At 34.1% G+C, this 23,997-nt stretch overlaps 1 protein-coding gene across 30 annotated transcripts in view; it reads right to left on the reverse strand.

Annotated features, from left to right (window-relative positions):
* Positions 1-23,997, reverse strand: part of EHBP1 (EH domain binding protein 1) — a 418,858-nt gene that overhangs the window by 80,330 nt on the left and 314,531 nt on the right. For all 30 annotated transcript variants that reach the window (XM_077958265.1, XM_077958254.1, XM_077958260.1 and 27 more), the window contains 4 exon segments: positions 22,016-22,194; positions 21,047-21,095; positions 15,702-16,604; positions 9,223-9,366 (listed from right to left, as the gene is read on the reverse strand). In XM_077958265.1, the coding sequence (XP_077814391.1) occupies positions 9,223-9,366; positions 15,702-16,604; positions 21,047-21,095; positions 22,016-22,194 (1,275 nt within the window).

A 23,997-nucleotide genomic window follows, 5' to 3' on the forward strand; every position in this document is an offset into this window, starting at 1 on the left:
TCATAACGTTCCAGTGAACACAAGGAAGCTCACCTGGTATTTCTGGACTTCTTTCGTGAATTTTCAAATCTACTCAGTTCTTGGTATTATAATTACCTTGACCAAAATACTGTGAAATTACTGCTCTGATCTACTAATGGCTGAAAAAATCAAGTCGTTGTGGTTTCATGCCAAGGGGCCATAGTAAGGTGGCGCAATGATTTCTGACACAGAAGACAACTTCTAAAAACTCGAAAGGGAAAATTAACGGGATGTGGTTTACATTGCCAAAGACTGTTCATTAATTACCAATTTAATCACTGCTGGAGGCATGACATTACAAAAATCTGGCTGAAAGTTCTAATAGATTATGAAGACCACCTAAGAAGAGTGACCAAGAAATGTACAAAACAATTAATACTGTTTCACTGCTATCAAAGACACTCAGATTATTTTACATCAAGTGAAGCAAAGGAATTAGTAGCTTCACAGTGCCACCACTAGGAACTGTAAATACAATAGCACACAATTAGTAATGCACATGTGACTTTTCGTTTAAGGCATATATCCTTGGGAAAGCAGAACATGATAAGAAGAACAAAAGAAACATTAAAAAATGAAACGAATAAAGATTTAAACTCTACTCTTGTGCATGCTGAGCAATAACAAAATAGGCAATATAAAATACAGCTTTAGTAATGGTGATATTCATCCTGGGATGTTCAACACAGCACTGAACAGCCAGATGGAAAATGTCCACAGCCATTAATACTTGCATAAAAGGAGTGTTCCTGATGCTAAGACACCTAGCCCTAGCTTCATGCATTCATAGCAACCTCAAATAAGACTTTTGAGGCTAGGGGTTCATGGCCACATAATAGAAAAGATGCTTGAGGTTTTTTTTTCCTCCACAACAATGCTGGTATTTTGTATGACTTTGAAGATATGCTAGCAAGCTAACAATATGTTTTCTAAGAAGTCTAGTAACTATTGTTAGAATAGCAGACTTCAAATCAACTTACATTTAGACATAATAGATAAACTATTATTTAAAATAATACGGAATAAAAACCGCTGCTTTGTATAGAGCTATTTATGCTGAACATAGAAGTACGCCAGCATTCTTCTTATCTAAAATGCAACTATAAAAAGATCAGCTCTACATTCAAAGTGTCTTATTGGTCTGAAATGGATTTTGTACATTAAATCTTTTGGTGATTGTGTTGAAGTAAAAAATGAGGATATATTTTCATTTCAGTGCCCTGGGCATAGACATTCCAGCTCATAAGGAGAATAAAAATTACTAAATAAAATCTGTATGTTATTAAAAGTTTTAGATTTTTTAACTAAAAATTCACTCTGTATGTTATTAAAGGTCTTAGATTTTTAGATAAGTGATAATTGATGTCCTTTCATACAAAATGACAAATGTAAAGTTAACATACTTCTTCCTAACAGTATAACTGATAATATGTGTAATTAGGGAAAATACAAAATTTTAACTTGAACTTAATTTAAAGCTTTGATTCCTAAGAGTCTATTTATTTAACTAACACAGCCAATATTCATAAGTATGTAAGTATAATCTTATACATATTTGTATGATGATATATACTTAGAACACATATATATGAAAACTACAGAAAAAGTTACTATTACATATTATCAAAAAATGTTTAGTGTTTTTTACCAATTGAATGGCAAATGCTTCTTTTATTACTTGGAGAAGATCTAGTGATCTTATCTAAATCTGCTACAATTATCAGCATGACAGACTAGTGCCATTTAAATCAATAATTTCCAATCAACATCAAAAGTATGTGGCTGATGTCTCACCCTTCATGGCAATAAAATGCCTGTCAAAGGTTTAATTTGCAAAAGAGCAACTTGCATTCTCTTAGCTCTCTTAAGCCATTTGGATTCGTTTCCAAAGGTGAGTTTAAAAAAAAGTCACTGTGTGGTTACTCGTCTTTGCAGTTAACTAAGAGCTGACCAAACTAAAATCCTTTCCCATGTATACTGTTTTATTTAAAGGATTCAAACATTCCTTCAGGTTTTTAAAGATGGATACTGTAAACCTTCCAGGACTTGCTGCTAACTTGCAGTTTGACCCTGCTACCTGCTATGTGAGAAAAGGGTCCTAAACCAGTTGAGTGTAATGGGTGGGCCATTATGCTAACAGATGAAATGTTAGGAGAAAAACTTCAAGTCTGTTTTATAATAGCATTGTAATTACTTCCTGATAGTTCTTTCTAAAATGCCATCCAGATACCTAACAACTATCTTCAAACCATACTCTTATGCTACATAATTACTGCTTAAACAAAACAAAAACATATTTATAAAGTCATTGATCATTATGATTAGACTAATTACACTGAAGTTTCATCCTGATTCTCTTTTTAGATTTTTTTAGATTTTCTACTTATAAAATAGATTTTATTCTGTTAAAAAAGTTATAATTAAACGTATGTAGCATCCTTCTTCTGATATGTTCAAAATGCTTCACTAATACGCTAACAAAAATTCCAAGAACTGTGGGTAGCAGGACTATCATCCTTTATTTTGCTTAGAGTGTATGAATTCTAAACTTAAGCACATCAAATGCGAACATCCCTTTCAGATACCCATACAAGTATATCAGTATTATTAAATGTAATGGTGGGCTTATTAAATGCATTTTTAAAAAAGCAATTATATTCCAATGCAAAATAATTAGCAAAAGCATCTGAAAAAGATTAGCTTTTATTTTTTATTTTTATTTTATTTTATTATTTTTTGAGATGGAGTCTGTTGCCCAGGGTGGAGTGCAGTGGAACAATCTTGGCTCACTGCAACCTCTGCCTCCCGGGTTCAAGCGATTCTTGTGCCTCAGCCTCCTGAGTAGCTGGGACTAGAGGCATGCGCCACCGTGCCTGGGTAATTTTTTGTATTTTTGGTAGAGATGGGGTTTTGCCATGTTAGCCAGGCTGGTCTCGAACTCCTGACCTCAAGTTATCTGCTCACCTTGGCCTCCCAAAGCATTGGGATTATAGGCGTGGGCCACCGCACGCAGTCTATTTTTATTTTTTTGAGACAGAGTCTTGCTCTGTTGCCCAGGCTGGAATGCAGTGGCGCAATCTCCACTCACTGCAACCTTCGCCTCTCGAGTTAGAGCAATTCTCCTGCCTCAGCCTCCTGAGTAGCTGGGACTATAGGTGTGTGCCGCCATGCCTGACTAATTTTTCTATTTTTAGTAGAGATGGGTTTCGCCATGTTGGTCACGCTGGTCTCAAACTCCTGACCTCAGGTGATCTGTCTGCCTCAGCCTTGCAAAGTGCTGGGATTACAGGCAAGATTAGCTTTTAAAATTCTATTTGTACATATCTGGGTGAAAAGTGTATGGGGAAATAAGAGTAATAAAGAAAAATAATAAAAAAAGAAATATTTTCTTGAAAAAAATTACATTTTCTTCGTGTCTGTGTTTATATATTATACAATCAAGAAGTCTCTTTTGAATCACATACTGGGTGGACTGCTGAAGCTACCAAACTCCTGAGTTGCACTTAAAAAAATCATTTAAAGTACATGTGGAAAAAAATGAAAAACACAAATATCACACTTAAAACTTATATTAGTAAAATCCAACCTTTGAAAATCTTCATAGAACAAAAGGAACAGGAAGAAAAGAAACATAAAATACAGACCCAGAGCAATGAAATCTGTCTCCTATAGACATAATTTCAGGGAGCAAATGAAACAGGTTAAATGAGTTTCTAAAGGCACAAAGATACGAATGAATCATATAAACGACTTTCATGAAAAAAACTTGAAAGGCAATAAGTAGTCGTACCAAGTATTCACTAAAATATGCAATGGTAGTCCTGCCAAAAATTTAGAAAAATTAAAAGGTTTATGGTATCTGTGTTTGTGAGTTGTCCTTTAAGGGAAATTACAGCTTAAATCTTTCCCGAGGATAACTTAAGTGGAGTCTGTCCATAAGGATCCACCCAATAAGATTACCAAGAGTTGTTTTCAGTGTCTTAGAAACAGCTTTCCATTCCAGGCTAGCAGTCTAAAGCTGCACTCATTTTGAAAGGGAATGTTTTGCAGTATTGTGATTCAAGGCAGAACTGAAAGCTGAACTCTAATCAGAGTCCCAGAATACGGGAAAAGCAGGTGTGTGTAAGGATTTGGCATACACACATCATAACAACAAAGAAAGGTATCATAATGTACAATTCGAGAATAGCAAGAAAAGAATGATATAAGCTTAAGTCCCCAAGTGGCAAAAGTAATCTTATCTGTAACTGACTTCAGACAAGGGAACACTAACTTCCTCTGCTCAATTCTGTTTTAAAGACCTTCAGAAAAACACTTATTTTTCCTGTTTACAAACCTACTAAGAAGCTCCTTATAGCAAAGTTTTCATATTTAAGCTCATTTTTTATTAGTTGACACTCAGAGGATATGAAAAATAGCCTGTCACTATTCCCTTCATTTATTCATTCAACAAACATTTACTAAATACTATTACTTGATGCTGGGGATACAAGGTCCTTGGACTTTGAAATAGTTCACAGTTGAATGAGAGAAAGAGATTCGTAATTAGATAATTATATTGGGATGAATGCATGCTATGGTAGAGAATAATAGAAAAAGATATAGGAAAGAGAATTAACTTCACTGCAAGGAGCCATGAGGAGAGTGTTTATCGAAGTGCTATTTCAGTTTCAGTGCGATTTCAGTAGAAATTAATAAGGGAAGATGGGTATTTCAAGGCAACAAGAGCAAATGCTTGACACAAGAATGAAAGAGTATGGCACATTTTAGACACAGTAAGTAACTTATAACTGGACTGTAGAATGAAAAAAATGAGAGACAGGTAAGAGATGAGGCCGTAAAGGGAGGGGACAGGATTTGCAAGGACATGAGGCCATGCTGAGTAGTTGGAAGTTTATTCTCTTAGGTAAGTGGGGCTACCAGATGGATTTTGAGGCTTCATAGAGTCAAATGATCACTTAAGCTATTTCCCAGTTATCTCTTCTTTACCTTTTGTAAGCCTTTCTTTCTTACAAGTAGACCTTTGTTTTCAATACTTTAACCCTTTTCTGAATCTCCTGTAAATTCTCACTTTCTCTCAGCCCAGAACTAAATACAAAAGTCTCACAAGTAGCTAACTGTACTGAGTACATGGACATTGTCCCATGACTACATGTTTCTATTTAAGTCCTATAATAGCAATTATTAAAATAGCTCTTCTCATTATTTTTGGTATTCACCAGAAGGACTTAGTTTAGGTGTATAGAAACAAAGTACAGAGGAATAAAATAAAGAAACTGCTAAAGAAGTTTTAAACCAGTGGTCCTTTAAGTAATAAATAATAACTCCTATAACTCAATAGCCACCCCCCATCCCTCAAAACAAACTGTTAACCCGATTAAAAAGTGGGCTAAGGATTTGAATAGACATTTCTTCAAAGAAGACATAAAAATGGACAACAGATACAGGTACATGAAAAGATGTTCAATGTCACTAGTCATCAGGAAAATGCAAATCAAGATCACAACGAGATACCACTCCATGCTTGTTAGAATGGCTATTATCTAAAAAACAAAAGTGGCAAGTGTTGGTGAGAATGTGGAGAAAGTGGAATCCTTGCACATCGTTGGTGGTAATATAAAATAGTGCAATTGTTATGGCAAAACAGTATGAAGGTACCTCAAAAAATTAAAAACAGAACTACCATATATCCAGCAATTCCACTTCGGGGTACTTATCCGAAAAAGCTGAAATCAAGATCTTGAAGTGATTTTTAGCACTCTTATGTTCACTGCAGCATTGTTCACAATAGCCAAGATGTGAAAACCACCTAAATGTCTACTGACAGATAAATGGATAAAAATAATGTGGTATATATATACACAGTGGAATACCACTCAGCTTTAAAAAAGCAGGAAATCCTGTCACATTCTACAACATAGATAAGCCTCTATGACATTATGCTAAGTGAAATAAGCCAGTTATAGAAAGACAAATACTGCATGATTCCACTTATATAAAGTATCTAAAATAGTCGGATTCATGGAATCAAACAGTGAAATAGTGGCAGACAGGGACTGGAGGGGAGGGGGAAATGGGCAGTTACTAATCTACAGGAATAAAGTTTCATCTAAGCAACATGAATAAGTAATGAAGATCTGCAATAAAACATTGTACCCACTCAAATTTTTTTTTAAAAAGTAGCTCTCATGTTAACTGTTCTTACCGCAATAAAATGTTTAAAAAATCGAGTCTTCTAATCTATGAACGTAATACGCCCATTTATTTATTCTTTTATATCTTTCAGAATGTTTTAGTTTTCTGCCTAAAGGTCTTGTATATTTCTTGTTAGCTTTATTCTTAGCATACTATGTATTTTTAATGTTCCCGTAAATATTTTAAAACTTTTTGTTTGCAATAAATAATTTAAAAAGATAAACTTTAAGATATAATTTACATCTAGTAATATGCCCCCATTTTAAATTTGATGTTTTAACGAATGTACACACCTGTGTAATCAGACACAACAAAGCTATAAATATTTTCCATCCCTCTAGGACGTTTGCTCATGATATCCCACCTACCCTGGCATCAGGCAACCACCAATTGGCTTTCTGTCATGCTACATTAGTTTTGCCTGTTGTAGAATTTCATGTGAATGTAATTATATATGTCCTTTTTTGTGTTCTCAGCATAATATCTCCAAGATTCATTTACATTATTGTGCATCTCAGGGTTCTGTTCCTTTGTATTGCTGGCGTAATATTATATTGTATGGCTATATCAGGATGTGTTTATTCACTTGTCTGGTGATGGACATTTAAATTTTGCCCTGTTTCTGGGTACTACAAACAAAACTGCTCTGAAATTTTGTGTAAAAGTCTTTGAATAACCATGTGTTTTTAGTTTTTTTTGGTTATATACCTTAAAATGGAATTGCTGGGGTCATGTAAGTGTATGTTTAGCTTCATAAGTAATGGCCTGTTTTTCAAGATGGTTGTACCATTTCACATTCCTACTGGCAAAATGTGAGAGTTCTAGTTGCTCCAGATTCCTCCCACACTTGTTACTGTCAGTCTTTTAAATTTTAGCCATTATCATAGTGGTATCTCACTGTGACTTTCAGTTTCATATGCTTGATAACTAATGATACTAAAGATATTTCTAATGTGCTTGTTGGCCATTTGTATATCTTATTGAAATAGAATTTATTTTCAAATATTAATTTTATGTCCAGTAATCTGGTAATTTTGGGAGAATTTTCTATGTACAAATTATACTTCTGGTGAATAATGGTAATTTTATTGGTCTCTTTTCATATGTTATGCCTTTTTATTTCTTCTTCTTGTCTTAGGTTCCCCATTATGATATTGAACAGAAGTGGCAGTGGAATTTCCTGTCTTTTAATCTGTTACAAATGGAAAGCCTTCAATATTTCACAATTAAGTATGTTTACTATAGGCTTTTTATGCATACATTTTAGCGGATTAATAAAATAATAAAGTTCCTTTCTATCCCTTGAGGCTAAGAAATGTGGTTCTTCTCTCTCTATGGATCATGAATGGATGTTGGTATTTTTCCAACCTTTTTCTATATCTGCTTGATTTTTCTTTATTCTGTTAATGTTGTCAATTACATTGCTTGAGTTTTGAAAAATTAAACAATCTTGCATTCCTAGAATAAATCCAAATTGACCATGGTATGTTAACTTTTTAAAACACTTCTGGGTTGAATTTGTTAATATTTTCTATAGGATTTTTACATCTATGTTCATAACTGAAATTTCCCACTAATTTTCCTTTCTTACAATAAACTTAGAGTGATTTTGTTATAAAGAAAAGCTAGATCATAAGAATGCCACATATTTATGGCTTATTCCACTGGGACACTTGTTCTTGGAAGTCAGCCACCATGCTATGAGAAAGCCCACACTAGAGAAGTAAAGAGACCATATGGAGAGGCCACATGTAGGTGTTCCAACTGACAGTCTGGCAGAGGTCTTATTAGCTGAAAGCCAGCCCCAGACGTCATGGAACATAAACAAGCCACTACCTCTGTGTCCTATCTGAATTCTTAACTCACAGAATCTATTAACCTAATCAGATGGTTGTTTTTTGCCAGTAAGTTTTGCAGTGTGTGTCTCTGTGTGTGTGTGTGTGTGTGTGTGTGTGTGTGTGTGTGTGTTTCTGTAAGTAGAGATGGGGTGTCACTATTGCCTAGGCTGGTCTCAAACTCCTGGACTCAAGTGATCCTCCCACCTCAGCCTCTCAAAGTGTTGGGTATGGGCGTGAGTCACCGTGCCTAGCCCTGCAGTGGTTTTTAATGCAACAATAGATAACTTGAAAGAGGAAGTGTGGGAAAATATCTTGGGACTGTTCAAAGCACAGTCTCATAAGCAATAGGGTACTTCTTTGGGTAAACGTGAAACAAATGCAACAAGGTGACCAACCTGGCATGTAGCTACCTAGCTATATGGCACAGAGCTGCCCTTTCTGGGAAAAACAACTACTAACACATGATGGTGCTATGGTGAGACTGTCAGTTTTCTGATTCATGAAGATGTTTGTGTCCTCCTAAATTTTAAGGGCTTCTATTATTATACGTTCATTATTATCTGTGAAGCACTACACAAAAATATGTACAAAAATGTGGTTTAATAAAAAGATGGCAGTATATGATAGGAAAGTGGCCTGACTTTGGAATCTAATAAGGCTCAGGTTCAAATCCTGGATTCACCGTTTACTGATTCTGTGACTTTGTACAAGTTACCTTGCCTATTGGCCTCAGTCTCCATGGTGCTAAGTAAAATAAAAATTATTGCTCCTGAAATACTTAGTAGGTATTCAGTAATAATAGACATCATTATTATATTCTAACATTTCCAATAAAATTAACCTCCATTGACAAAATACAATCTTAGAGTACAACTACAGTTATAAAACTGTTTTTTGTTTATAAAAACAAAAAACAGATTATTCATGTATATGTGGAAATTATATTCCCAGATCTTACTTTTCCTCATCACTAACACTGCTTTGTAGGAATAATGATCAAATGGTCCTACAAGTATGAATTTATCTTTATCAGTTCAGTAAGCGCACTAAGTATTTACAATGTACAGTCTGTAGAAAAATAACATAGCAAAAATACAAGCAAATTACTTCCCTCCTCCCCATGATTACAATGAACAACTTATGGTCTTTTTAAACCAATGCTCCTCACATCACTTAGCTGCCTGTTGCAGAATGGGGTGGCTGCGTTGGTACTGTGCTTATTCCCCGCCTTTAGGGCTGCATCTCTTCTTGCTTGCTCAAGCAGAACTCTTGCTCTTTCCTTAAGTTCTTCTTGTCTAGATAACATTCGATGCTTAAAAGCAAAGATACAGAATTAGAAGCCAAAAAAAGAACTGGTAATCTACATTTGTAAACTAATGAAAGGTTAGACAATCTGCTGAAATAATAGAGATTATGAATAAGATTGTAGCTTCATGAGATTACCTATAGAGAATGTTAATGTTGACTAGAAACCATGGAATGAATATATAAATCTTGATATGAGGGAAATACATCTTTACTGTCTAAAACTGGATTAAATTTAATTATAATTTTATTAGAACATATTCTCGTTAGGTATAAGGCTAATATATATTCTATATATTCTATTTGCTCATAAACACAGTATAATCTGACAAAGACATTTTTTAAAGTTCAGAGTTTTATTTTCAGTCTTAAAGAATTGGTAACAACATGTCTCTCAAATTTGAACATTGATAAATATTAAATATCTGTGGCAATAATCCTTTAAATTCTTAAGAATGTTTAGAGAAAATTCAAAGTTATTATATTTCATTAAAAAAAAGTAAAACTAGTCTTCTCCATTGCTCACTATCCTTATAACAAAACAGCTGAAAATATTATAACTGAAAAAGTATTCTCCTGGATTAATCTGTAATTTTACAATATAATTTTGGAGAACAACAGATATCATCCATCAACAGAGATCAGTTCTTAAATACATTAACCAAAAGCACAAATATTCATACTCCTTATAGTCCAAATTCCTTTTTTTTCTACTAAGTAACCAACTTCTGGCTTTAGATGTCTATTACTATTATCTGACACTTAATTTCTTTTACTTCCCTCTCATTGCATAGTTTTGGTTCAATCATAAGTATCATTGTCAAGGAAAATAAAATAAGTATAGCTATTACTTTATTTCATATTATGTGAAACCATCTTTTTAAAGATTAGTTCAGCATTTTGGGTTTCTTTGTGGTCTTTATATTTTACTGTAACTATTTTTAAAGCTTTTTTTCTATAATCTTAAAGAAGAAAAGATTTTTCTTAAAATGTACAATTCAGTGCTTTTTAGTATTTCATAAGGTTATGAACTATCACCACTACCTAATTCCAGGACATTTTCATCACCCAAGATTTTTAAGAGGATTAAACAAAAATTCTTAATAGATACAAATAAAATGTATAAGTGATAATGATAAGTCTAAGTTCATGTTGAATAGGACACAATAGAATTTAGTTACAATATCAACAGTGTCTCAAAAACAGACAAAATTAATTAAATGAACACTGAATTTTCAGTCAAGACATCAGGCTGTTAATCCCTCTTCCACTAATAATAAGCAATGTAACATTGAGCAGGTCAGTTAAAAACGTACTGCATTCCATTACATGATGTGGAGTCAGATAGACCTGGGTTCAAATATCAGTTCCACCACTTAATTATGGGCACGTTAATTTATCTAAGCCTCAGTTTCCTCATTTATAAAATAAGGATAGAAATAGACCAACTCTCAGAAGGACAGGGCAAAGATTAAATAATAGCATAATGTACTGAGCACTGGCGCATGACAAACACTGAATAAACGTTAAGTATTTGTTTTAATCCCTCGATTTCTTAATCTTTGAAATGAGGGATCATCTTTAAGATTCCACTAGCTCCGAATTCTGTGATTTTATAGTCTTTTGGTGATTCCAACCAGCTACAAAGACAGTGAAAAAATGTTTTGGTCTTAAGAACAAAATCAAATCACCAGAAGACTATAAAATCACTAATTGTGTTTAAGAGCACATAAACACAATTTTAAAAAAAATTTTCCTGGCTAGAAATGCAATTCACTACAGAGATTTCAGAAAATAAATACAAGTTAAAAAGACGATAAATAAAAATTAGTAGTAGTCCTGGTACCCAGAGATAATAACTGTAGAATCATGCTTTTTTTTTTTTTCCCCCTTCACTTATTGTATTTTGAGCATTTTCTTATGGTCTTAAATATTTTTTTAAACATAATTTTAAAATTATTTTATTATTTTACTTTTTTGAGACAGGGCCTCGCTCTGTCACCCAGGCTGGAGTCCAATGGCACAATCACGGCTTACTGCAGCCTTGACCTCTCAGGCTCAAGCAATCCTCTCACTTCAACCTCCCAAAGTACTGGGATTACAGGTAAGCCACCATGCCCAGCCTAAAACATGATTTTTAATTGGCTACCTAACATTACATTGTATAGACACATCATACGTTAGTTAATTTGTCTTATTTTGCTGAACATTTAGGTTGCACACAATTTTTTACTATCATAAATAATGCTTTTATGAATATCTTTAGAGGTACATTTTTATTATACAATTCTCTCTTTTTTTTTTTTTTTTTTTCTGAGATGGAGTTTTGCTCTTGTTGCCCAGGCCGGAGTACAACGGCGCCAGCTCGGCTCACCACAACCTCCGCCTCCCGGGTTCAAGCAATTCTCCTGCCTCAGCCTCCCAAGTAGCTAGGATTACAGGCATGTGCCACCACCCCAGCTACTTTTGTATTTTTAGTAGAGACGGGGTTTCTCCATGTTAGTCAGGCTGGTCTCGAACTGACCTCAGGTGATCCGCCTGCCTTGGCCTCCCAAAGTGCTGGGATTACAGGCATGTGCCACAGCGCCCAGCTATATTATACAATTCTAATTATTTCCTTAGGAAAAATTCCTGAAAGTAGGATCTAATGAGATAAAGATTTTTAAGGAATTTGATGCACATTGTTAAATTGCCCTTCAGTAATGTTGACCACATTATATTTGGGCTAAAATTATTTTTTAATGCTATTACGATAAGATGTTATATGCATCAAGTGGAGAAGCACAGACTTTGAAGACAAGGTTGCTTTTTAATTCAAACTTTAACATTTATCATATAACCTTAAGTAACTCTGCAAACCCCAGATTTCCCACATATAATATAGAATTTGACTACTTACCTTATGGGTTGTAAAGTTTAAGAGATATGTGTAAGATAGATAACTGTCATCACATGTATTAGGCACCCAAATGGACAACATTATGACTTTGTTAAGTATACAAAGTCATATTAAAGTTACTAAATTTCCTCTAATCCAATGGTTTTAATTGTAAGAATTACTATTATTTTATGAACTACTAAGAACAAACGTTGTCAATTAAACTCTAATATACTATCTATTATAAATAACATTGATTGAGAAGTTAAAATGTAAGAAGATGTGTATCTGAGAATTGAAATACTGTGTACAAAAGAGAAACAGATTTTTAATTGTCCAAAATTCAGTTGCTATATACAATTTTAAAAGCCTACCAAATGTCAGCACCTATATTACAGTGTTTATTGTTAGACATTACTTTTGCCAATACAGTGTCAATAAAAATCTTTAAACTTACCCTAAGCAAAATTCTGAGTAAGTCAATGGCCAAAGAGAAAACATATATGGAGCTATGAATAGACGTTGCTTCTATCATCCAGTACACTTTAATCATCTGAATAGAATCACAGAATGATAGTTTCACAGCTAAAGGGGTTCTTAAAGATTACTTCATTTAACATACATGGAAAATAAGATTGAGAGAGGCTAAATAGCTAGTTAACATGTCATTACTAATTTATTGGGAGAGCCAAAACAAGAATCCAGGCTTACTGATTCCCAGTCCAGGGTATTTTAACATTTTAAATATCAATCAATTTCTAGTTTTAACTAAACATATTTGCCTTAAAAATCTGGTTTTTAAGAAAAATTTGGCCAGGTGCGGTGGCTCACGTCTGTAATCCCAGCACTTTGGGAGAGTGAAGCAGGATTACCTGAGGTCAGGAGTTCGAGACCAGCCTAGCCAACGTGGTGAAATCCCATCTCTACTAAAAATACAAAAATTAACTGGGCATGGTGGTACACACCTGTAGTCTCAGCTACTCGGGAGGTTGAGGCAGGAGAATCACTTGAACCCAGGAGGCGAAGGTTGTAGTGAGGTAAGATCACACCACTGCACTCTAGCCTGGGTGACAGGGCAAGACTCCATCGCCCCGCAAAAAAACAAAATAAAAATCTGTATTGAATATTACAAGTTAGGGTCATCAAGTTCTTGTAATTGTCATTCACTAGATGTTTATTGATTATCTACTCTGCGTGGACATTATGCTGTCCTGAAAGCTTTCAGAGAGATTTAGCTACTTAGGACTTTTGATTTGAGGTTTATGATTAGGAGAACAGGGGCTTGCTTTGACAGCTACTATACTTCTTTAATTCTAATATGTAAATTCTTTCTTGACACCTCTGAAACCTTATAAATGGCAGAATCTTACACTCTCTGTCATTCAGGTGGCAGTCAAGACATGGTTGTCTATCTATATATATATTGTTTGATATTTCTGTTGGCATGATGACAATTCCTTGATGTTTCAGTCAACACCACTTGAGGACTATGTGAGAAAGAAACATAACTCCAGATTACTGTCTAAAAATCTTCTGTTGAGACCTTCTGGTAAAGCCAAGACAGTGCTGTTATCAATGAGTATACTGACCTGGAAGAAAATCCCAGAGACAGTTGTGGAGAAATGCTATGAATTCAGAGGTTCAGGCCGGACATGGTGGCTCACACCTGTAATCTCAGCACTTTGGGAGGCCGAGGTGGGTGGATCACTTGAGGTCAGGAGTTTGAGACCAGCCTGACCAACATGGAGAAACCCCGTCTCTACTAAAAATACGAAAGTAGCCGGGTGTGGTGGCGCATGCCTGTAATCCCAGCTTCTCGGGAGGCTGAGGCAGGAGAATTGCTTGAACCTGGGAGGCAGAGGTTGCAGTGAGCCAAGATGGTGCCATTGCACTCCAGCTTGGGCAACAAGAGCAAAACTCTGTTTCAAAAAAAAAAAAAAATCAGAGGTTCTCCAATTTTTTGGTCTCAAAATCCCCATATATTCTTAAAAATTACTGAGGATCCCAAAAAACTCTTGCTTATATAGATTATATCTATTGACATTTGTCATTTTTGATATTAAAACTGATACAATTTTAAAATACTTACTTTTTTCATTTAGAAGTAGCCACAATTAACTCATTAGATGTTAACACATTTTAATAGAAAATAATTACTTAAAAAACAAAAATTGAGAAGGATGGCATTATTTTACATATTTTATAAATCTCAATATAAAAGCAGCTGAATTCCTATATCTACTTTTATATTCGATCTGTTGAGATATCACAAATCATGTAACTTTCAGAAAATGCCATTATACTCTTGTGAGAGAATGAGTGTCATGAAGGCAAACGATGCCCTAGTATTATTATGAAAATAGCTTTAACTTCGGGTGTTCTCTGAGAGGGACTCGGAGAACTTCAGAGGCCCCCAAATCTGGCTTTGAGAACCATGTACTGTAACAATGCTTTTGATAGCACAGACGATAACTGTGCAGAAAAAAAAAAAAAAAAAAAAGGAATACCAACAACTCTAAATCAAAAAGTGATTCAGAAGAGTTGGATTCTAAATGTGAAAAACTTTTAGGAATACCTTAATCAATTTATTTTGCCTAAAATTTCCTCCTTAGGTATATGTAAGAGTGTTAATATGATCAAATTATGCCTAAATAAGTCTAAAAGAGCTCTTTCAATAGATATAAAAATTCTGAGTGATAGGAAAACCACGTATCATAATTTTATTGACAATGTTGTTCTTTTTTGTTGTAGTACATAAAATAATAGTATATCTTATAACTGACTGTACCAGAGATACAAGTAAAAACAGTAAATTATTAATATCATCAGTAAGAGAAAGGTTAAAACTGTACAATATTCCCTTCATGAGGAGAAATTTGGATGCTGCTGGGATATTTAACCACAAATAATGATGGGACTAAATAAACCAATTAAAATATCTAAGGAAAATGCTTAAAATGCGAAATATTTACTTTGGCATTATACATTTTTATAATGATGTTCTTATTAAATGGAATATTGAAACAACTTTGACTTATTTTATAGTAGAATATCGTTTTTATAAGTAATATTTTTATTTGAAAAGTTGACATTCTTTATCCTTCAACTTTTTTTTCATAGTCTTATTACACAATATCCTTCAATGTTGAAATTGGGATTTGTAGGCTTAAAATATTATATCATAAATCTTAAATATAAAGCAGGTATATTTCAGGTTTTTCTTTTCTTGAGACAGGGACTTGCTATGTTACCCAGGCTGGTTTCAAATTCCTAGGCCAAAGCAATCCTCTTTCCTCAGCCTCCCAAATAGTGGGGACTTTGGCGCACACTACTGGATGCCTCAGGAATTTTTACAATAGACATTACACTTCACCTTTAATCATTTGCAACATCTATGAATGCAAAAAGAAACAAAAACAGAGAATAATTACTAAATATAGTATTCAGCATTCTAATTCACTTACCTGGACTATTTTTGATGAATGATCTGCATGATTTAAAGTGGTTCTATCAGCATCTGGATCAGACTCCGTCTGCCTCAGGGAAGCATGTTTTTTCTTTGCAAGGTCTAGATCTCTACTATATGAGTATCCAAGTTTAGAAGTAGGAGATAAACTCGTTTTTTTGATAGGCGATTCTGGATCTGATCTGCATTCTAAGGATCTGGAATTCTCTAATTTTTCTTTCTCCAAGTTACTACTGATGTCTAGAGTTTGAAGCTTTTGTTCATCTGTCTCCTCACAAATAAAGGGTGGAGACATATCCTTCTTCTTATCACTAACATATAAGTCACTCAATTCTAAAGTCTCAGCTTTCAATAGTCTCTTTTTGCCTAACAAAACCTGTGCTTGGGTTGAATCTGTATTGGAACATATTCCAGGGTCATCAGATCCTGAAGTCCTTCCAGAGCTCTGCTGAGACTTCTGGGGTTCTGTGTCACTTTTAGTCCTGCGACAGTAAGGGGAGGCTGTGCTTGGACTAAGGTGATCATCAGGAGTTTGACGCTCACTTTCTGACTCTCCAACCCCACTATCATTAACGAATACAGAGTCATCCTGTGATAAGAAGTCTACTGCTCCGCTGATGGGCTGTTGTAGTTCAGGCTCCCGCTTCAGATCACTAAGCTCTGCATAGAATTTTTCTTGATCAACAGAACTGTTTGTATCTGTTTCGTAGTTTCCAACTTTATATGTGCTTTTACTGCTGTTTTCCTCTATCTGAACAACATTTAGCTCTTGGCCACTGAAATGTGCCCTTATTTGATAGAGATAAGTCATAACAGTCAGTTTATCAGGAATTGCTAATAATACCATATCAGAAGGTTCCAATAATCGGGAAATTCCTATGCTGGCAAATCCATCGTATGCCTTCAAAGGAAGGAAAAACAAAAGATATGTTGAACAGTTCACATAATTCATACATTTTAAAAAGAGCACATTTTTAATTGTTGTTGTTGTTGTTATTGGAGGGTACATGTTATCGACATTATGTCACATGAAAATAACAAATTTCCAAAAGTCAGACATGTGTAAAAGTGGGGGGAGAGGCAAGAGAAAAAAGTGTAATAAATAAGAATTAAAATATTTTTTCCAATAAAGGAAATAAGCAAAAATGAGAGTTAAATTTTTTAAAACTCTGAGAATGGACTTTTAAGATAAGGAATGAAAGTATAAAGAAACATTAGACTAATCCATATTGAGCTTTATCATTTCTATCAACCTCTCTTTTCCACGGTCATGTAATTGCAGTGATTTGTGAAGAAAAGCACAGCTAGATAAGTCAAAAGAACTAACTACTAGATTACCTGATATAAAATACAAATAAATGCAATTTAAGTGTAGAAACAGAAACATTTTTTAAATGCTCAATTAAGACTGATTTTCATAATGAAAAGAGTGACTTCATTTTAATTCATTCGTTTTGGAAAGAATGAAATGTTCTGAGTACTACAACCTAGTTGAGAATGTAAGGCTGCATTGTATTATTTTTGTTAGCCTTTAAATGACTATGGCACATCAGGTTTTTCTAGTTTTGAATAATCAAAGCTGTTTCTCAATTTACAATTAATTATTACTATCCTGAACTAACCCTTGAAAACAGCATTGTGTTGCTAGGAAGCATTAAAAGTATGGCTAAAGGTTTAGATATACTCTCAGAGAAAGAAAGAACCCTCTAGATATATTCTTGCTCTGAGACGTAAAATGTTTACTCTTTTTAGGAACCTAGGATCATAATTCAAATTTTTTCTTAAAAGACATGTTAGGAAACTATGTAACAATTCAGAAGGAATCAGTCTTCTGCACTTACTTGTTAATCTTTAATTTCTACGTTTGAATTTAATCTTTGTCTCATATTCTTGTAGTTTAACAAACATTAAGGAACAAGTAAGAAAGAAAATGAAAAATAAATTGTGATATTAAAACCTCTTCAATTTTCACAGCACTAGGCTTCACAATATAGGTACCTCAAAATATTTACTAGAGAGAATGACTCAGTTGGTGTGCATGTATAGGCTTGTTTGTTATTTTACAAGTTTTAGGAAAATTGAAGTCATTTTCCTTTTCATGTGTCTTGACAACTTGACTGACAGGCATCAATAGCAGGCCATCAGGGAAAGCACCACAGGCAGTATTCTAAACATTCCCAAATTATCTAAAAACACTGACATATTGGTTAAGATCAGATGTCACAGGAAAATGCCTTTTTTTATTCAGCACTTTTTACAGACCCGGGGAAATGATTAGCTTCCTTGTGGGGAAACTCCTGCTGGTGTTTTGCTTCAGGTAGCAATTCATTTTATATACACTAATTACACTAAAAAAAAAAATTAAAAACAAACTAGGTTTCTTGTAAGCAAGGTTTACGCTTTATAAAGGACTTTTCCCAAAGCTTAATCTCTTCTGCCCTGGTCAACTACCTACTGTTTTTTACCTGTTTGTGTGGGGTGAAAAAAGAGGTCTTTCTAAGAAAATTATCTTATTCGTTCCTACATGTTATTAAATTGGTAAGGAGGAGTTACTGCCAGTTATGTTATGCATCTGTATGAAATTTAAGACACAGGCATTGTTTTCCTATGGTGCTTTAAGTTCATTCAGGGGCACATGGGGTTATTGGGAAGAACTGTGTGAAGCTAGAAGTAATTTGCAGGTAGCAACTCAATGTAGCTATCAGGTAAGAAGCAGCAAATGATGAAAGGAAAGACGATGTAAAAACAATTATTTATTGAATAATACAATGAATAGAATCATCAAAGATAAAGCCTTTCAAAAGCCATGATTGTCTGTACTGGAAGATCTAACTGAAAAAAATTTTTAATGGGATGGTCTTCCGTATGGAGTAATATGTAAATCCAAAGTATGCTTACCATTACTAAGTTAATGAAAAGCTAATGTAAAGAAGTGTGACTTAAGCCTTAATGAGATTCCCCATATTCTTCACACATTTATAACGAGGTAGAATCAACAACATTTTCTTTTCAAAATTTTGAACAGTAAGGTGAAACATCCACTTTAAAAAATGGTTTATTTTATAATGCTCATGTCTGTATTTAAATTGGCTTAGCATTTTGTTCAAATGTAAGAAAATGGAGGTAAAGTACTGCCATACCCAAAGATATAATTTAATTGCAATTAATGAAAAAGAAGCACTTCACTTTAATAGACACAGGCTCTCCAAAATTATACAAGAAATAATTCATGAGAACAATTTACTTTGTAACATGCCCATCTGAAGGGTGATTTCTACAAGAAAACTATACTGATTTTTAAAGATTATCTTTTTTTGGTGGCATATTTCAATAGAAACTGCCAGGTTTTTATTGCTCTATGGCCAGCATTATGCATTTGCAAAAAAACAAGCATTTTTGATTGTTTGTTTGTTTTTGGACACAGGGTCTTGCTCTGTCAACCAGGCTGGAGAGCAGTGGCGTGATCCTAGCTCACTGCAGTCTTGGGCTCCTGGGCTCCAGCGATTCTCCCACCTCATCCTCCCAAGTAGCTGGGACTACAGGTGCATGCCACCATGCTGAGCTAACATTTTCATTTTTTGTAGAGATGGGGTCTTGCTACATTCCCCAGGCTGAAGAAACAAAACCTTTTTGATGGCAATACACATTTTTGGTTTTAGAGAGCAATACAAGTGAAAAATTGTTTTGATTTAAAGACTTGTTAACTGAACTTCTATCAAGGTTCCAAGACTTTGTATCACCAGTCATTTTAATTATTTAATTTAAAGTATGTTAAGAACTTTAGACCAGAGGCTATTAACCACTTTGTCTCATGAACCCTTTTGGCAATGGGTCCCTTCTCAGAATAATGTTTTACATGGATAAAACATATAGAATTACAAAAGAAACCAATTATACTGAAAAATACACCTATGAAAGTATTACTTAAAATGAATTTGGGAAGTAGTAATATATGTGCTTTTTATGACTGCACGAATTAATCTGAAGACGTTATAAGCTTATAAGGTATTTGCAGATATCTGCAGCAACAACTATAGCATGACATGAAAATATCGAAAATATCTGTGATTTCTAAAGGTGACAAAGTTTCAGCCATGGCTAACACTATGGTGGTTTATTGCCTAAATTCATAGTTAAAGGAAATGCTAAATTTCAGTTGAGGAATTATGAAAGTAAAATGTATTTTTTCCCTCAACCATGTTCAAGAAAGAACACCCTGATTTCTACCCACAGATCACAGGTTAAGAACTCCTGTTCTAAGACAATAATAAATTTCATTAATTTTTCAGTTGAAGAATTCAATTCAGTAGAAAAAAACATTCAGTGCCCTACTGTGTGCTGAGTTAGGTGCTTCCCTCCTTGCACACAGAACACACATACTGTGTGCTGGGGTAAACAGATAAGTCAGCCTGTGGCCACAGTTAGCTGGTCCAGGGCTCCAGCAACTCAGGCTTACACAGATGCCCTGAAGGCTGAAAGGATCGATATCCCCTTGCCCCATATCAGTTGGGAAGCTCTGATCTCAATACATTGATTAATTATACGGGAAAATATAGTCATGTGTTGCTTAACAATGGGGATATGTGCTGAGAAATGCACTGTCAGGCGATTTTGTTGTTGTGTAAACAGCACAGTGGGTGCTTACACAAACCTAGATGGTACAGCCTACTACATACCTAGGCTATGCAGTATAGCTTATTGCTCCTAAGCTACAAAACTGCACAGCATATTCCTATACTGAATAGTGTAGGTAACTGTAACACAATGGTAAGTATTTGTGCATCTGAACATAGAAAAGGTACAGTAAAAATAAAGTATTATAATCTTACGGTACATCACCATCTATGTGGTCTGTTTTTGACCAAAACGTTGTTACGCAGTGCATAATTGTATACGGTTTACCAGACAATGAAAAGAACCAAGGTTTATATCTTTTTGCTTCTCAGAACCTAAGTATTCTCTCTTGCTTACCCATTAGGCTCTTCTTCTCATCCCCAACCAACATATTTTTCTATACTTACATAACAGCTATGGCACAACAGTTTTGGGTGCATTTTTAAAAAGCCAAATCTTAGAATAAAAGCACTATGCTTTAACAAATATTCAACAGTTAAAAAGATAATTTGCATATTATAATATGATGCCAACCTGGCACTTACAGTCTTTAAAAGTTCATGATAAACCAGAGTAAACCATGTATCCTAATGTACTGCAGTAAGCAGACAACACTCTGTGAGTTGTAGTTATGACCTCATAAAACTGCCTCACTTTCTCCAAATTAATAAAGACTTTCAGAGAAGCCAAAATGGAAACTACGTATTTTTCTTGCGCATCAATTCTTACCTTTTTGTTGTTCTCTTTAATATCTTGAGGATTCAGAGACTTGTAGTCACTGAGGGAGAAAATAGCACAGTGGGTACATATAGTATTTGATAAAAACAGCTGATCTTAAAACAAACTGAATCTAAAAATTTGACATTCAATAATACTAAAGAGTAACTAGCAATTTCACAGCAATTCAATCAACAAAACTAATAGTGTGGAAAATTAAGGAAATAAATAAATAAATAAATAAAAATAGTGATTACACGTTTCACTGCCTGAAGCTTTCCATCTAAAAGAGAGGTTAAGGCAGGGGACCAAAGACTAGCCTTGACAACCAAATTTACCATGAGGTAATCCCTTGTTGTCAATATAAAGAATTACCGGCTTATTTGTCTCATCTCATTTTAACACTAACACAATTTTCATAATAATTTGAAGTCAGTTCTTTGAGATTAAGGAGAAAAACAATTTTCTTTCTTTTTTTTTTTTTTTTTTTTGAGACAGAGTTTTGCTCTTGTTGCCCAGGCTGGAGTGCAATGGCACGATCTTGGCTCACCGAAACCTCCGCCTCCCGGGTTCAAGAGATTCTTCTGCCTCAGCCTCCCGAGTAGCTGGGATTACAGGCATGCACCACCACACCTGGCTAATTTTGTATTTTTAGTAGAGACAGGGTTTCTCCATGTCAGTCAGGCTGGTCTCGAACTCCTGACCTCAGGTGATCCCCCCGCCTTGGCCTCTCAAAGTGCTGATATTACAGGTGTGAGCCACCACGCCCAGCCACCATTTTCTTTAAAAAGAGAAAAGATTGTTTTTAGGTATGAAAAAGGAAAAGCTTTCTGACATACATCTCTCAAAAGCAAGAGGTGGGGGTAATAAAATAAATACAAATTATTTCAGGACATGTGCTAAGAAATTATTTTATGTTCTTTTAAAAAATGTCTATTATGTACAAAATATTCATAGGGAATGGAAAATGTTTCTACTTACATTAAATCTGGTCTAAAGTGGTGTAATATTGCACAAAAAGATAAACCATTTCTCCACGATGTAGTAAAATTGGTGATTTTTACTCCTCGATAGTTCTTTGTAACTTCTTTACACCATACAAGCAAAGACTGACTAGCATTTGGCTTTCGCCCCAAAACAGGACTTGGTATAGGGCTTGGCTAAAAAAAAAATGAAAAGAGGAAGACATTAAAAGAATTTAATGGAAGATGAAAATCAACATTAATTGACCTAATCAGATCATTTGAACACTTTGATGTCAGTTTAGATCCTTCACAACTGTAAATTCACGACAACTGCAACCTCCAAGAGGGAGACATAAATCTTAAATTATCTCCAGTTTTAGCCCTTGGCATTTGCCTGACAAGGAGGTACATATGCAAGATTTTAAACTTATACATAAGAACAGGCCAGGAGCTTTACTGATGGAAACATCATGTTAAAGTTTTGAAATATTTAAGGCTAAATACCTTTGTAACTCACACACCCTCAAAATTTCCCCCAAATGCAATAATGTACAAATATGGTTCCTTTTTGACTAGGTTAAAAATAATGTATTTCAAGGTCCAAATGTAACACAAATTTCTCGTAGTGGAGAGATTAAAATTATCATTAGTTTTAAAAATACATTACTCATATATGCATTTTAAGTAAACAGCACAATGATAACCATATTCAAACATGCTTCTTATATAAATTTAATGATGGCAAAACAGTTTTAGAGTTATTAGCAACAGGTGTTGGTGGCAACAGCACACAACAGTATGTATTTTGGATATGCTCAAAATATTTTCTAATTATCACTGAGAGCTACTTTTGAATACTAGGTGAGTTAGTAGTGTGTGTGTTTTACATCATAAGTATATACTTTTACCCTTGTTCATATACTTAAAACATCAATAATAACAACAAACTTAAGACTATATAATAACAATTTTATTCTAAACTTTTATTATTATTAAAACCATGTCATTTTCTTTTACTGAATAACAACTGCATTTTGTGATGGTAACCTTATAGGCTAGTACAATTGGAAACTACAAAGAAAACTGTTAAATGTTTCTGGACTTTAAATCTTGCTATTAATTAGAAGTGCTAGCTATTATAAGAAAACTTACATATTAAATAGAGGTCCTCTAAAGTAAAATGAAAAGAGAACAAGTATTTACTCCTAATATCATTTAAGTTTAAAAAGCAAAGCATTCTTACTACACTGCTTACTTAAGAAAGATCAATGATGCCCCCACTTGACAAAAGCATGTTAGTACCAAACAATTAAAATCATCAACCCCACATAATTATGATTTATGCATTCACTGCTTCTGTGAGAAGACTACTATGAAACACCACTACAATAACTTCCCATTTTTTATTAACTGTCAGATTAACAAAATATTATGTAAACAACCATAAATCTAGCAAAGTACTGTTCCTTAAATGATCATCTCTATGAAGTCAACGCTGAAAAGCTCACAGGTCATAAAAATCAACAGTTTGGATCAATTCTACTTAATACAATGAAGTAGATAAAAACAGAATCCCAATATACTAAATTTACTTTAGAAAATAATAGCTAACTAGCAATCTAACATGTGTAAAAGTGAACTATTAAATATCTTTTCATGTAAGGATCCACTGACTTTCAAATCCCTCTAGTCATTTAACCTGGAAGTAAAGTGAAGAGTGTTTTATGGATGAGTTAGAGGATCACTGAACTAGGTAGGCATAAACATTTTTTTTTCTTACACTTTCCATTGTTTAAAGAATTGTCTTTATTAAATTGTTTTTCTATATCAAATTATATTATTAAGGTATTGATTCACTCCAAGCATGGGTAATACATACATGGGCCAGATAATCTGTAACTATCATTACACTGATTCATTTCAATTATCAGTAGCATGTCCATAGGTAATGTATAAATGACATTATCACTATATTATGATCTAGAATAGCTTTCTGTA

Source organism: Macaca mulatta, chromosome 13, assembly GCF_049350105.2.
Source record: "Macaca mulatta isolate MMU2019108-1 chromosome 13, T2T-MMU8v2.0, whole genome shotgun sequence".
NCBI lineage: Eukaryota > Metazoa > Chordata > Mammalia > Primates > Cercopithecidae > Macaca > Macaca mulatta.